Source organism: Myxine glutinosa, chromosome 1 (genome assembly GCF_964187855.1).
Source record: "Myxine glutinosa chromosome 1, kmMyxGlut1.1, whole genome shotgun sequence".
Taxonomy (NCBI): Eukaryota; Metazoa; Chordata; class Myxini; order Myxiniformes; family Myxinidae; genus Myxine; species Myxine glutinosa.
The window spans coordinates 170169186-170183383 of record NC_136261.1 but is presented as its reverse complement, the minus strand read 5'-3'; the positions used below and the strand labels follow the sequence as shown (position 1 = coordinate 170183383).

The 14198-nt window shown below is 49.6% G+C and overlaps 1 protein-coding gene across 4 annotated transcripts in view; it reads left to right on the top strand.

Annotated features, from left to right (window-relative positions):
- The first annotated feature begins 3441 nt into the window (after window positions 1–3441).
- The window catches only part of VPS8 (VPS8 subunit of CORVET complex), a 162893-nt gene continuing 152136 nt past the window's right edge, over window positions 3442–14198 (top strand). For all 4 annotated transcript variants that reach the window (XM_078779782.1, XM_078779777.1, XM_078779774.1 and 1 more), the window contains exon 1: window positions 3442–3679. In XM_078779782.1, the coding sequence (XP_078635908.1) occupies window positions 3611–3679 (69 nt within the window). In that variant the 5' untranslated portion in view covers window positions 3442–3610. The remainder of the gene's footprint in view (window positions 3680–14198) is intronic.

Sequence of the window (14198 nt, the reverse complement as noted above, 5' to 3'; positions counted from 1 at the left end):
AATCAGGTCCACTTTTGAAAAAATGGTCCGCCCCGCCAACCGGGCGGAAAAATCCTGGATGTGTGGGACGGGGTACCTGTCGGGGGTAGTGGCGTCGTTGAGGCGGCGGTAGTCGCCGCATGGCCGCCATCCGCCCCCCGGCTTCGGGACGATGTGCAGCGGCGAGGCCCAGGCGCTGTCGGAGAGCCGCACGATGCCGAGGCGCTCCAGCACGGCGAACTCGGCCTTGGCGACGGCGAGTTTGGCTGGGTCGAGACGGCGAGCTCGGGCGTACACCGGCGGGCCCGTAGTGGGAATATGATGCTCGATGCCGTGACACACTGCGACGGCCGAAAACGTCAGTCGCGTGAGGGCCGGGAACTCCGCGAGGAGACGCGCGAAGTCGTCTGCCAACGGGAGGACGCAGGAAAGCTAGGTGGGCGCGGAACGGCTCAAGGCGCACGCCAGCGAGCTGAAAGTTTCAGCGTTGACGAGACGCCGGCGTTTAACGTCGACCAGCAGCCCATGGGCGCAAAGAAAATCGGCACCGAGAAAAGCTATGGGGACGTCCGCCGTCACGAACTCCCAGCGAAAGAGCTGGCTGCCGAAGCGGAGGGCGACGGTGCGTGGGCCGAAGGTGCGGATGGCGGAGCCGTTGGCCGCGATTAAGGAGGGGCCGCTAATGGCGGCCCGCCTGTCCTCCGCCGAAGCGGGAATGACGCTCAGCTGAGCGCCGGTGTCGCAGAGAAAACGCCGCCCCGACGCTTGGTCCGCGATGAATAGCAGGCTTCCGGAACGGCCGGCGCTCATGGCTGGTAGTGAGCACCGGCCCGACCGTTTCCCGACTTGCCGAACGTGCACGGGGGTCGACATGATCGGGCCTGCCGCCCGAACCTGGCGTGGAAATAACACCAGGCCGGGTCTGGCGGGGGCTCCGGTCGACGCATCGGGACCGGGCGATGCGGCGTTGCCGCTGCCTGTCGCACCGGCCCGGCGGCCTCCGGGAAGGAAGCTGCGTCGCGGGCGTCGGACGGGAAACTGCGCCGCGGGCGCCGGGCGGGAAACTTCGCCGCGGGCGCCGACTGGGCGGCGGGCGGGCTCCCGGCAGCCGCCCCGACGAGCTGGCTCGCCGCTCCGACGAGCTGGCTTGCCGCTCCGACGAGCTGGCTTGCCGAATAGATCTTGTCGGCCTCCCTGGTGAGGTCGCGGGGGTTCGCGATGGTCGTGCTTGCCAGGGCGACCCGTACCTGGGCCGGGAGCTGGCAGAGAAAAAGCTCTCGGAAAAGGAAATCCGAGGGGTGCTCGCCGAGCAACGCGAGCATGTAGTCCATACGTTCGGACGGGCGCGTATCGCCGAGCTCAGGAAGGTCGAGCAGGCGTCGTGCACGTTCAGCCGGGGAGAGGGCGAAAGCGCCCAGAAGAAGTGCCTTGATGGCGTCGTACTTGCCGTCAGCAGGCGGGCTCTGGAGGAGGCTCGGGCAGCGGGCGGCGGTCACGGAGCCGAGTGCGGCGACCACGTAATGGTATTTAGTGGTGTCCTCCGTAATGCCACGCAGGGCGAACTGGGAGTCCGCCTGAGCGAACCAGACGGCGGCATGTGCTTCCCAGAAAGTGGGCAATTTGAGGGACACTGCCGTGTCCATCGCGTGTCGTAAACTCGGGGTCACCAGTGAAGGAGCAGTGCTCCTGCTTGAGACGGACGAAGTGACGGACAAGACACAAACTCGTCCGAAAAGATGTTTAATGTAAAATCAACTCAGGAACTCTGAAAGCCCGTTTATCGGGTTCGCATATATATAATCTCAGCCAACAAGCATACGTTAGAACCAAAGCCACGCCTCTCAGGCGAGGCACGCTTTGGTGGTCATGTGACCGACAGGTGCAAGCAATTATAACCTCGGCGCCGCGGTTTGTCCGCCGGTTACGTGACCGGCTGGGGCAAGGAGATTATGCTGCTGGTCTCGAGCTTTGGGGGACCCATGGGTCGCTACACTTTAACACATCGGCGAGGGCATGTTTAAAAGTGTGTTTAAGGCCTTGAAGAAAGCATTAAGCAAAAATGGTATAGTTTGAACTCTAGTTGTACTCTCATACCTCCTGGCAGTTTAAGTTAACTTTAGAATTACTATAAGGGTGTTTATGGTGTGGCAAAACATCACCACATCTGCCTACATAATAAATAGATAGCCACTAATAAATTTTATACTGTGTATACAACCCAAACAAAAAAACATGATGGATGTTTTAATAACCATCATCGATCACTTCAATTCAGATTACCCAGGAAGGATGATAGGCCGAGTCAACGGGTGAGAGGAAGGAGGGATGGATGAGTGGAAGGAGGGATGGATGAGTGGAAGGAGGGATGGATGAGTGGAAGGAGGGATGGATGAGTATAAGGAGGGGAAGGACAGATGGGTGAGTGGAAGGAGGGATGGGTGAGTGGAAGGAGGGATGGATGAATGGAAGGAGGGATGGATGAGTGGAAGGAGCGATGAATGAGTGGAAGGAGGGATGAATGAGTGGAAGGAGGGATGGATGAGTATAAGGAGGGGAAGGACAGATGGGTGAGTGGAAGGAGGGATGGGTGAGTGGAAGGAGGGATGGATGAATGGAAGGAGGGATGGGTGAGTGGAAGGAGGGATAGATGAGTGGAAGGAGGGATGGATGAGTGGAAGGAGGGATGAATGAGTGGAAGGAGGGATGGATGAGTGGAAGGAGGGATGAATGAGTGGAAGGAGGGATGGATGAGTGGAAGGAAGGATGGGTGAGTGGAAGGAAGGCTGGATGAGTGGAAGGAGGGATGAATGAGTGGAAGGAGGGATGGATGAGTGGAAGGAGGGATGGATGAGTGGAAGGAGGGATGGGTGAGTGGAAGGAGGGATGGATGAGTGGAAGGAGGGATGAATGAGTGGAAGGAGGGATGGATGAGTGGAAGGAGGGATGGATGAGTGGAAGGAGGGATGGATGAGTGGAAGGAGGGATGGATGAGTGGAAGGAGGGATGGATGAGTGGAAGGAGGGATGGATGAGTGGAAGGAGGGATGGGTGAGTGGAAGGAGAGATGGATGAGTCGAAGGAAGGATGGATGAGGGGAAGGAGGGATGGATGAGAGGAAGGAAGGGTGAGTGAAAGGAAGGATGGATGGATGAGGGAAAGGAGGGATGGATGGTTCTACACCACCAACAACACGCATTTCGTACAAACTACAATTTGTTAAGTAGATTTAATGGGCCTCACGCCGAATGTCCGACGTTGAACTTCTTTCTACTGTATGATAATTACTAACACCCGTTCGTCGTCTTTGCCTTGATAACTTGATTTAACACGTGGCGGATCGGTGGCGGCTCGGACGGCGCGATGTAAGTTACTTCATGACTAATTATTAAAATTATCCTCCATAGTAACGGTTTTGGTTTATATTTTCGTGTTTAATCCTTCGTTTGGAAAAAGACCATTCCTCAAGGAAGCCGGATGTACCGAGGAAGGCAGAATGGACGTCAATTCTTACCTTAGTCTTAGACTTATTCGGTTATTATGAAGTGCCAGATGAGGCGAAAGTAAAGCATTAACGCTCCCAGTGATATATACATTTATGTGTACATTTCTCCTCCATAACAACAGCTTTCATCATGTCATCTGAGGAATCGAGCCCTCATCGCTCGATTGACAACATGCTGGTTGGGGATGAGATCGAGGAGGTGAGAAGATGTCACTTGCTCTTGGTTCATTTGATCAACACGACTTGTTTATTTAGTTATTTGTGAATTTATTTGATGTGACTATCTTGGTGTGCAAACATCCGGGTGCCGAGGACGTTGAACCAGCTCGTCTGTTCGATTTACGAAGTGCTTAATGGATTCGAACTCACAATTTTGAATTCCGTCTTGTTATGGGAACTGGGGTGGTGCAGCATCATGGAGTGTACACTTTTCCAAGCTTTTTTTATTTGTATACTGAATCGAGGCTCGTGAAAGAGCTAACATTTATTTCACAAACAAATCAACCAGACAAACAAAATATATACACAAAGAATTAAGTTAAGCACCCCCCCCCCCCCCCCCCCCGTTTTTTTACAACCTCGCACATTACAAGTTTGTTGTCGTCAAAACAGTGTAATATACCCATGATATTGCTATATTTTCTGGAGAAGTGATATTATGGTCACATAAAAACATAACAATCATGCCGTTTTCAATATTTTATTCTGAATAATTTAAGGTGAAATTTTTTGGGAATTTTAGGCATATTTTCACCTCAATTTAAGTATGGAGCTATAGGTCCATCACGGACAGTGTGGATGACGTTTATGTTTTCTAACGTACAGTCATTGTTCTGAGAAGACCTCTAGCGATCTTTGCGTCAATAACGTGTGTAGGACCCACGTGATCGTGCTGCACGAGCGATGGGCGTCACAGATGAGTGCACTCATCTGCATTTCATCAATGGATAATTGCTAATGTCATACCAATCATTATTTGATCTCACATACCTTAGAATATATGCCAATGTATACATATACACAAAGAATATATATTAGGGGGTGCTTACCTTAATTCGTTGTGTAGGGGTGCTTAACTTAATTCTTTGTGTATATAAAAAGAGGGAGCGGAAGACAAGATGGGGAGAGAAGGGGAAGCACACAAACACAACATTTGAGAGCAGGGAGAAGTGTGGGAGGGAGAGGGCCCGGGGGGAGGAGGTGTGAGTGGAAAGAGGATGATGATGAGGATGGAAGGAGGGATGGATGAGTGGAAGGAGGGATGGATGAGTGGAAGGAGGGATGGATGAGTGGAAGGAGGGATGGATGAGTGGAAGGAGGGATGGATGAGTGGAAGGAGGGATGGATGAGTAGAAGGAAGGATGGATGAGTGGAAGGAGGGATGGATGAGTGGAAGGAAGGAGGGATGGATGAGTAGAACGAAGGATGGATGAGTAGGAGGGATGGATGAGTGGAAGGAGGGATGGATGAGTAGAATGAAGGATGGATGAGTGGAAGGAGGGATGGATGAGTAGAAGGAAGGATGGATGAGTGGAAGGAGGGAAGGATGAGTATAAGGAGGGGAAGGACAGATGGGTGAGTGGAAGGAGGGATGGATGAGTGGAAGGAGGGATGGATGAGTGGAAGGAGGGATGGATGAGTGGGAGGAGGGATGGATGAGTGGGAGGAGGGATGGATGAGTGGAAGGAGGGATGGATGAGTGGAAGGAGGGATGGATGAGTGGAAGGAGGGATGGATGAGTGGAAGGAGGGATGGATGAGTGGAAGGAGGGATGGATGAGTGGAAGGAGGGATGGATGAGTGGAAGGAGGGATGGATGAGTGGAAGGAGGGATGGATGAGTAGAAAAGCTGAGATGTAAGATCATTTTATTTTCCGTTTTTTTTTTTACACCTTCTGTGTCGTTGTCCCTCGACCCTCGTGTATTTGTCTTTGCCTTATTTGTTACAGGAGGAGGTGTGGCAATCTGGGTGAAATTCAGTACAGGTATTGTATGGAGAGAAAGGCATGATATTATTAAGAAGGAGGAAGTTAATGGGGAGGATTCTGTATGGATATGGATTAGAGATTGGAAAAAAGTCACATAATTGTTCAAAATGATTTTACAGAATTCCTAGTGGGAGGGAAGAAAGAGCAGGCAAGATGTATTTGTGAAGAATTCAGATGGACATGTGATAAGGGAAGAGTAGTGATTATGTGGGACTTTAACCTGGGGTAGATTGGGTCCAGGAACAGGGAATGAGAAGAGCAGATGAGGATTCTTAAAGTGTAATCCAGGATTGCTTCTTAATTCAGTTTGGAGAAAAGCCCACGTGTGGGGAGTGCTGTGTTGGACCTCTTTTTCAGTAATGATCCCAACATGGTGTCCAAGGAGGCTGAGGTGGAAGAAGAACATTTTGGGACAAATGACCACAATATTATAGGAAACACAACTCTATTGTTGCGATATGAAGTTTGTGGGATTGTAAGAGGGCAAACTTTGAGGGTATAGGAAGTGATCCGTGAGCTTTAGATTTGGCAAGGTTAATGGTCCACCTTTTAAGGAGCAAATGTGTCAGGTGCAGAGTCTGTATATTCCAGTGAGGTGTAAAGGTAGAGGTAGAAAGCCATCAGGGTGGTTGAGCAGAGATGTGCGTTGTGTAGTTAAGGATAAGCAGAACACACCCATTCAATACAGAACCAGACTAGATTTGCTACACTCTGGCCCCTTTCTGCCTCTACTTTTACAGCTCACTGGAATACCGACTACATGTTTTGACATATTTGTCGTGGGTGGCAACATTAACCATTATATGAAGATGTCTACATTAGAGGTAGTTGTAGATTTATAGTGTGGGTTGGTGTAATTGGGTATTTCATTTGTTCTGGTATTGAGACAGAAAAATGGCAAAAGCTTTCTTGAAGGCAATCTAAAAGGATTGTGATGTCGTTCCTTCCTTGTCATTCCTTCCGACCTTGTTTGGTTGTTTTTGGGCATGTTTTTTCACTGACAAAAAAGTTTTTTCTGTCATAATCCAGTAAATTATTTTGAGGGGCGTCTACATGGGGAACCCCCGACCCCCACCCCCTCAACGATATATCTCATACATGTGTTACGGATTCCGGATTTATGTGAATTACTATTCAGGTCATTGCTTATTAATGTTTATTCTATTAAAGGTTGTTGTGGTTAAATGGTTAGAGGCGCTCCTGATAACAGGAGACCGGAAACGGGATGGTGAACCGGAAGAAGAAAAAGACACGAGGTCCGGGAGAAGTGGCCATCTTTTTCCTCGCCCAGCTCCGACGCGAGCGGTGTCGATATTGATTCGCGTTGGGAACGCTGAGTTTGAAAAGCCCGTCTGGCGAGAGGAGTTACCTGCGCGGGGTGATTGCCTGTTACGTGTCAGGTTGCCGTGGCTTCCTGGAAGGAACCAAGCGTCCGGCACTGTTCGCCTCGACGCCGCCGAGGGCGTGTACAGGTCGCACCTTGGGCCTCGCGCGCTTTGCGAGCCGCGCTTTGCTTTGCCCGCTTTGCTTTGCAAGGAGGTGTGCACTGCCGCAGCTGTTCTCGGTACGTGACGTGCACGTTTGGAGCACGTCAGCCAGGGGTCCGTTCAACCGCCCGGGTGTGGAGAAGTCGACCTTCACCCTGGTCTGGAGGGGCCCAGAGACATTGTGAGGGACAGTGACTATTGAGGGGTCGTGAGTGGGGAAAGGGGGGAAATATATGAGATGGCCATCTGAGTAATATTGTTGATTGATTGTTGAGTGTTGTTGATTGATTGGGAATATATTATCCATTAATCCGGATCCTTGGTGTGGGGGTTTCTTATTGACTGGAATTGTTGTGTCTTTCATATTGATTGCGTTACGAAAGCGTATAAATCGTATATCTTTCTGGCGGGGTTCCTCCCACGGTCCGGGGGTCACCAAGACCAGGTAGTTACCGGGAGGACCACGTAACAGAATTGGGGGCTCGTCCGGGATCTAAAATTGTATAACATAATAAAATAATAATTTTTAGTAATTAAAATTTATTAAGTAATTATTAATTGGTAAATTTTTGAGAAATTGTGGTAAAGTCTTGGGTGAAGGTTAACAGGTGTTAACGATAGTCACCATGGCGTTTGTTGCACAGAACGTTGCGGTAACACCTAGTGAGGCACAGTTCCGAGCGTTACTAAAAGCGGACCTCTTGAAATTGGCCAAACATTTTAACTTGGAGGTCCGAACTAATTTGAGGAAGGCAGAGTTGCAGACCACGGTGATACAATCTATGGTGGGATTAGGAACATGGGACGAGTTAGCCTGGCAGTGGCTACCCGAAGAACCAGAAGATGTTGAGCTCCGGAAACTGGAGTTGCAATTACGGAGCCAGGAAAGGTTAAAAGAAGAAGAAAGGAAAGCAGAAAAGGAAAGAGCAGAAGAGGAAAGGAAAGCAGAAGAGAGGAGAGAAGAGAAACAAGCAGAGGAAAGGAGAGTGGAACGAGAACTCCAGGAAAGGTTAGAAAGGATGAAAACAGAGGAAAGGAAAGCAGAAAAGGAAAGAGCAGAAGAAGAAAGGAAAGCAGAAAAGGAAAGAGCAGAAGAAGAAAGGAAAGCAGAAAAGGAAAGAGCAGAAGAAGAAAGGAAAGCAGAAAAGGAAAGATCAGAAGAGGAAAGGAAAGCAGAAGAGAGGAGAGAAGAGAAACAAGCAGAGGAAAGGAGAGTGGAACGAGAACTCCAGGAAAGGTTAGAAGGGAGAAAAGCAGAGGAGAGGAGAGCTGCAAGGGAACTCGAAGCAGAGGAGAGAAAAGCCAAAAGGGAATTAAAGGAACGTGACATGGCGCTTCAGCAAGAAATTAAATTCAAGGAGCTGGAGTTAATGAGAGAATGGGGAGAGGTACCACCCTTGCTGACTGGGCCGACACCTAGCCAGAACACCTGGGATGTGGGCAGACATGTGAGGCTGGTTCCACCCTTCAGTGAAAAGGAAGTCGCTAAATTTTTTCCACACTTTGAGAAAGTGGCTCGACAGTTAAACTGGCCGGAGGAGGCCTGGACCAAACTAGTGCAAAGTGTGCTGGTGGGTAAAGCTCAAGATATTTATTCGGCGCTACCAATGGACCAATGTGCAGATTATGAGGTATTGAAGAAGCACATTCTCAAAGCCTAAGAGTTGGTTCCTGAAGCTTACCGGCAAAAATTCAGGAATGCCAGGAAGAGGGAGAGTGAGACCCATGTGGAGTTTGCCAGAGTGAAAGAAAACATGTTTGATCGGTGGTGTGAGTCAAAAGGAGTCGGGAAAGACTTCGAAGCATTGCGTGACTTGATCCTGGTGGAGGAATTTCAACAGTGTGTCCACGAGGACATCAAAGTGTACCTGCAGGAAAAGAAAGTACCAAAGTTGTGGGACTCAGCCACCATGGCAGATGATTATGCCTTAACACACCGGATACGGATAGGGGTCCACAAACCTAACTCCTCGCCGAGACTTCAGCAGGGGAGTTATGGAACACCCGGTGGGGAGAACGACAATACATGGCGGCAGCCTCGAGATGATTGTGGGGACAACTTTGATACCCCAACTGTTCGAAATCAGGGGGCTACGGGCCCAAGACAAACTTATTTTCCGGGGGGCCCGAGGCAGACCACGAGTTTTTCCTCCGGGCCTACTTGCGCTTTTTGCAAGAAACCTGGACACTTGATGTCCAGTTGTTACCTCATGAAAAGGGAAAACCCAGAGCGGAGTCCGCCTAGTACAACTCCGAATGCGATGGCAAACGTAAGAAATCGCCCACAGAAGAGTTACCAACCATTTATTTATGAGGGGTTTGTCTCACTAGAGGGAGACTTGACTAACCCAAGACCTGTTAGGGTATTGAGGGACACAGGAGCCCATCAATCCTTAATGCTTGAAGGCATTTTGCCATTGTCAAAGAGTACAGCAACTGGTGATAGTGTTCGGTTACAAGGGATCGGTGGCTGTGTTAGTGCCCCACTTCATGTCATCCATTTGGAATCCGATTTGGTGTCAGGACCGGTCACCGTCGGTTTACAAGCCACGCTTCCTGTAGAGGGAGTATCTGTGGTTATCGGGAATGATTTGGCCGGGGGTCAAGTTTATGGTAACCCGGGGGTTGGTAAAGAGCCCAGCAGGGAAAATAACACCACACCAGCTCGGGATGGCGACAAAAGTACCAAGTTATTTGTAGGGGGACTGAACTTCAAAACAAAGGAAGCAGTTCTGACCTCTGTCTTCAACAGATATGGGCCGCTGGTGGAAGTGCGGTTGGTAAAAGACAGGGAAACGCAACAGTCAAGAGGGTTCGGCTTTGTCACGTTTGCAAGTGCAAAAGACGCCAGAGAGGCAGAGAAGAATTGGAATGGTAAGGATTTGGAGGGTCGGACCATAACAGTAGGGAAGGCATTTCGTAGGCGTCGAGAGGTCTACAGAAGAGGACAATTTGGCGGTAGTTTTGGTGTTGGCAGCAGCCGATATTACTATGGAGGCTCCCAGAGTTACGGCATCCCCCGAAAGAATGATTGTCAGAGCACTGGCCGAGACGGAGACCGCCAGTCAGGTGACTACTGGGTCAAGTGGTCCCACCGTAACTGTTAGGAGTCCGGAGAAGTTGAAGCACTATATACGGCGGAGCCGCCGTGCCTGGGCTCCTACACGGACTAACCGTGAACGCCACGTTCTTAAAGGCGTCCAGGTAGTGAACTTTCCTGCACGGACTAACCGTGAACTCCACGTTCTTAAAGGCGTCCATGTAATGAACTTTCCTCCCCGGACTAACCATGAACTCCACATTCCTTAAGGCGTCCATGTAGTATATACTCAGCTTGGCCTCCCGAAAAAGTGCTATCGAGTTGTTTAACTTTGGGGTTTTTCACCACCCCTTAACCGGCATTCAAGAGAAACTAGAAGTGTGATGCTTGGTCCAGAGTGAATTACCTTTGGAATCTCTGGGGGTTTTGTGAAATATTGTTGCTTTGTTTTTTTAGATGTGATAATTGTGTCCGGGGGAACTGATGATTTGGGGTGTGAGTTATCTTGTTTGTTTATCAAATTTGGCCTGCAAAGAAAGTTTTCGCTGGGTTCAAACTTTCTTTCTTGAAGGGGGGGAGTGTTACGGATTCCGGATTTATGTGAATTACTATTCAGGTCATTGCTTATTAATGTTTATTCTATTAAAGGTTGTTGTGGTTAAATGGTTAGAGGCGCTCCTGATAACAGGAGACCGGAAACGGGATGGTGAACCGGAAGAAGAAAAAGACACGAGGTCCGGGAGAAGCGGCCATCTTCTTTTTCCTCGCCCAGCTCCGACGCGAGCGGTGTCGATATTGATTAGCGTTGGGAACGCTGAGTTTGAAATGCCCGTCTGGCGAGAGGAGTTACCTGCGCGGGGTGATTGCCTGTTACGTGTCAGGTTGTCGTGGCTTCCTGGAAGGAACCAAGCGTCCGGCACTGTTCGCCTCGACGCCTCCGAGGGCGTGTACGGGTCACACCTTGGGCCTCGCGCGCTTTGCGAGCCGCGCTTTGCTTTGCAAGGAGGTGTGCGCTGCCGCAGCTGTTCCCGGTACGTGACGTGCACGTTTGGAGCACGTCAGCCAGGGGTCCGTTCAACCGCCCGGGTGCGGAGAAGTTGACCTTCACCCTGGTCTGGAGGGGCCCAGAGACATTGTGAGGGACAGTGACTATTGAGGGGTCGTGAGTGGAGAAAGGGGGGAAATATATGAGATGGCCATCTGAGTAATATTGTTGAGTGTTGTTGATTGATTGGGAATATATTATCCATTAATCCGGATCCTTGGTGTGGGGGTTTCTTATTGACTGGAATTGTTGTGTCTTTCATATTGATTGCGTTACGAAAGCGTATAAATCATATATCTTTCTGGCGGGGTTCCTCCCACGGTCCGGGGGTCACCAAGACCAGGTAGTTACCGGGAGGACCATGTAACACATGTCTCTTCCATAATTCCCTTAATATCCCGTCCAATATTCCCATCCCTTCTGTCTCAACACAGGCACTGCTACCCTGTTGTCCTTCACCTTTGGAGTCGAGTATGTTTAGTATTAACGACAATCCATAAACTTTTACCTGTTGATCTCCTGTCCCACTCCCACAACTTAAAGTCAAATGCTGCCTATGTTCGAATCTGATTAGTCCATCTTCGATTTGCAATTCCTTCCCCCACTCTCCCCCTTAAAGTATAAAGGTCTTGAGGACTGATCAATCCAAGACTTCAAATACATAATCGATGGACAAAGTGCTTTCATATTTGTGAAGAATTATCTATCTTCTATCTATATATATATATATATATATATTGTTATGGTTTTTTAGAACCTTCACTAGTAAATTTTAGTAAATGCATCCCTTATAAATGTTCCCCTGTAAATATCCCCATCAATAGGCTTGTTAAAGATCGCACCCTAGTTAGTCCATGTACAACACGTAGCGAACCATAGGACCTCTCCGTAGTTATTTCATTATTATGTGTTTCAGTTAAGGATCTGTTCCCAATAGTTGAATCTGCGTTGCATTAATCAAATAAGATAGGCCCCAGTACTTCGTTTGCCAGCAACGTTCGCTGATCCTTGCCTTGATGCGGTTGTTGGCCCCAAACCACCATTAGCCATGCGGTCAAGCCGAGGAAGAAGGGGGCGGAGCCGCCAGAACAAGGTGTGGCACGTCGACTCGTCATCGGAGGTGGAGTCAGCAAGCCCTTACCGGCCAACCAGGGCCGAGGTGAGCCGACCGGTAGGCGTGTCCTAGGAACCGGCGGCTGGATACAGGGGCGCACAATAAAAGTGGCTGGGAGAGACTGCTTCAAGAGAGAGACGTGATCCGGCAGATGAGGGAGGTACCAGGCGAGCATACTGCTGGATCGTGTGGCAGCAGAGTGGGTCCGTGACGGCGACAACAATACAGTAGTCAATTGACATTGTCCGACCGTGTGTGAAACCGAATACGTGAAGCTGCCGCTGGCTGTTCGCTTCCAGCCCGGAGCGTGGACCTGGAGCGGACCTCCTTGCTGTGCCTTCCCCCGAACCTTCCAGCCCTGTTGTCCCACACGGACCCTTCTCCTTCGTCCAGTCATTCCTGCCTGCTAATCCGCTTTCGTGTAAGTCTGTTTGTCTGTCCTGGGCGTTGGTAACATAAGACTGCTTAAGGCTGCCCTGTGTCCTTCTTCTTCTTCTTCTTCTTCTGTATATTTCTTTCGTTTCCTCCTCTTTGGTTTTGTACATAATTAATAAATTACACCTGTTCCTTCTTATTCTTTGGGTTTTCCTCTCATCCGGTCACTTTCGTGTTTTCCCTGATTGAATACCTGTGGCACGATTTGGCCAACGCTCGGAATCGGGTTAGTCCTTTGTTAATGGCTCGAGCTGCGGATTGCTAAACCGCTCGGCAAATACCATCTTGTCCGTGGTTCGAGCGGTACTTGTCTCCCTGTTTTGCGGAGGGATTGGTAACGGTATTCGGGAGAACACCTTGACCAATAACCCTGACCAATTTCACCCCGCAAAAGAGCGTTACAAGTACCAGGACTAGAGACGGCCAGCTTAACAGGCCAAGAGGATTAACCCCCCCTTGCTAAGGGGAGTGCCATCTCTGAGATCTGTAACAATATATAAGAAAGTTTTTGTTTGTTTGTTTGCACGCGCTAAAATCCTGAACGTGAAAGATAGGAGGAAACCTCTAAAACAAAAAATGTCGGGACGGGCCCCGGGAAGGTTATAGGCTAGGTGGCGAGGCCGATCGAGGCTGCCTCGGCCGGGCTGGGCCCATTTCGCAATTAAAAGCCGAGCTGAATTATAGTAGTCAATCTTCTACGGCCGCGAGTAAAAGCAGAATTATAGTAGTCGATCTTCTACGGCCACGAGTAAAAGCTGAATTATAGTAGTAAATTCATTCAAAAAGAACCCGGGCAACGCCGGGTGCTTTCGGCTAGTCTCAAATAAAATTGTCGGCATGGGCCAATCAACATCAACTGGTTTTTTTTTTTGGTCATCCGGAAGTTGATGGATTTCTATGAAGAAAACTGCATGTGAATTATTTCAACACGTGTGACCATATCCTATGAAGCCTTCCTTAGCACCCGATATGCAATGCACACCATTAACGGTTGCCTGGTTGCTCAAGGCAACCAAACTAATGATTTGGATGCCTGGCTCGGGCAACCTCATTATTGTGCTGTAAATATTCATATTGATCCCATAATGTACAAATGACCTCCTGGATCAACAAAACAAAAGTCTTGTCTTCATGGTGTTGATAAGGGTGTTCGTCAACTGGACTTTCAAAACTAATGTGAAAAATAAACTATAGCTGCTCAAGGAGTAGGACAATGTTATTTTCTTTTTCTTTCTGATCTATGCTTGTTGTTTTGGAAGAATGTCAGGTCTCTCACCCTCTCTCTCACTCTCTCACTCTCTCTCGCCCTTTCCCTCTCTCTCTCTCTCTCTCTCTCTCTCTCTCGCCCTCTCGCCCTCTCGCCCTCTCGCCCTCTCGCCCTCACTTGTTCTCCCTCTCTCTCTCGCCCTCCCACTCTCTCTCACTCGTTCTCCCTCTCTCTCTCGCCCTCCCACTCTCTCTCACTCGTTCTACCTCTCTCTCGTTCTCCCTCTCTCTCTCTCGTTCTCCCTCTCTCTCTCGTTCTTCCTCTCTCTCTCTCGTTCTCCCTCACTCTCACTCTCTCACTCTCTCACCCTCTCACCCTCTCACTCTCTCGTCCTCTCACTCTC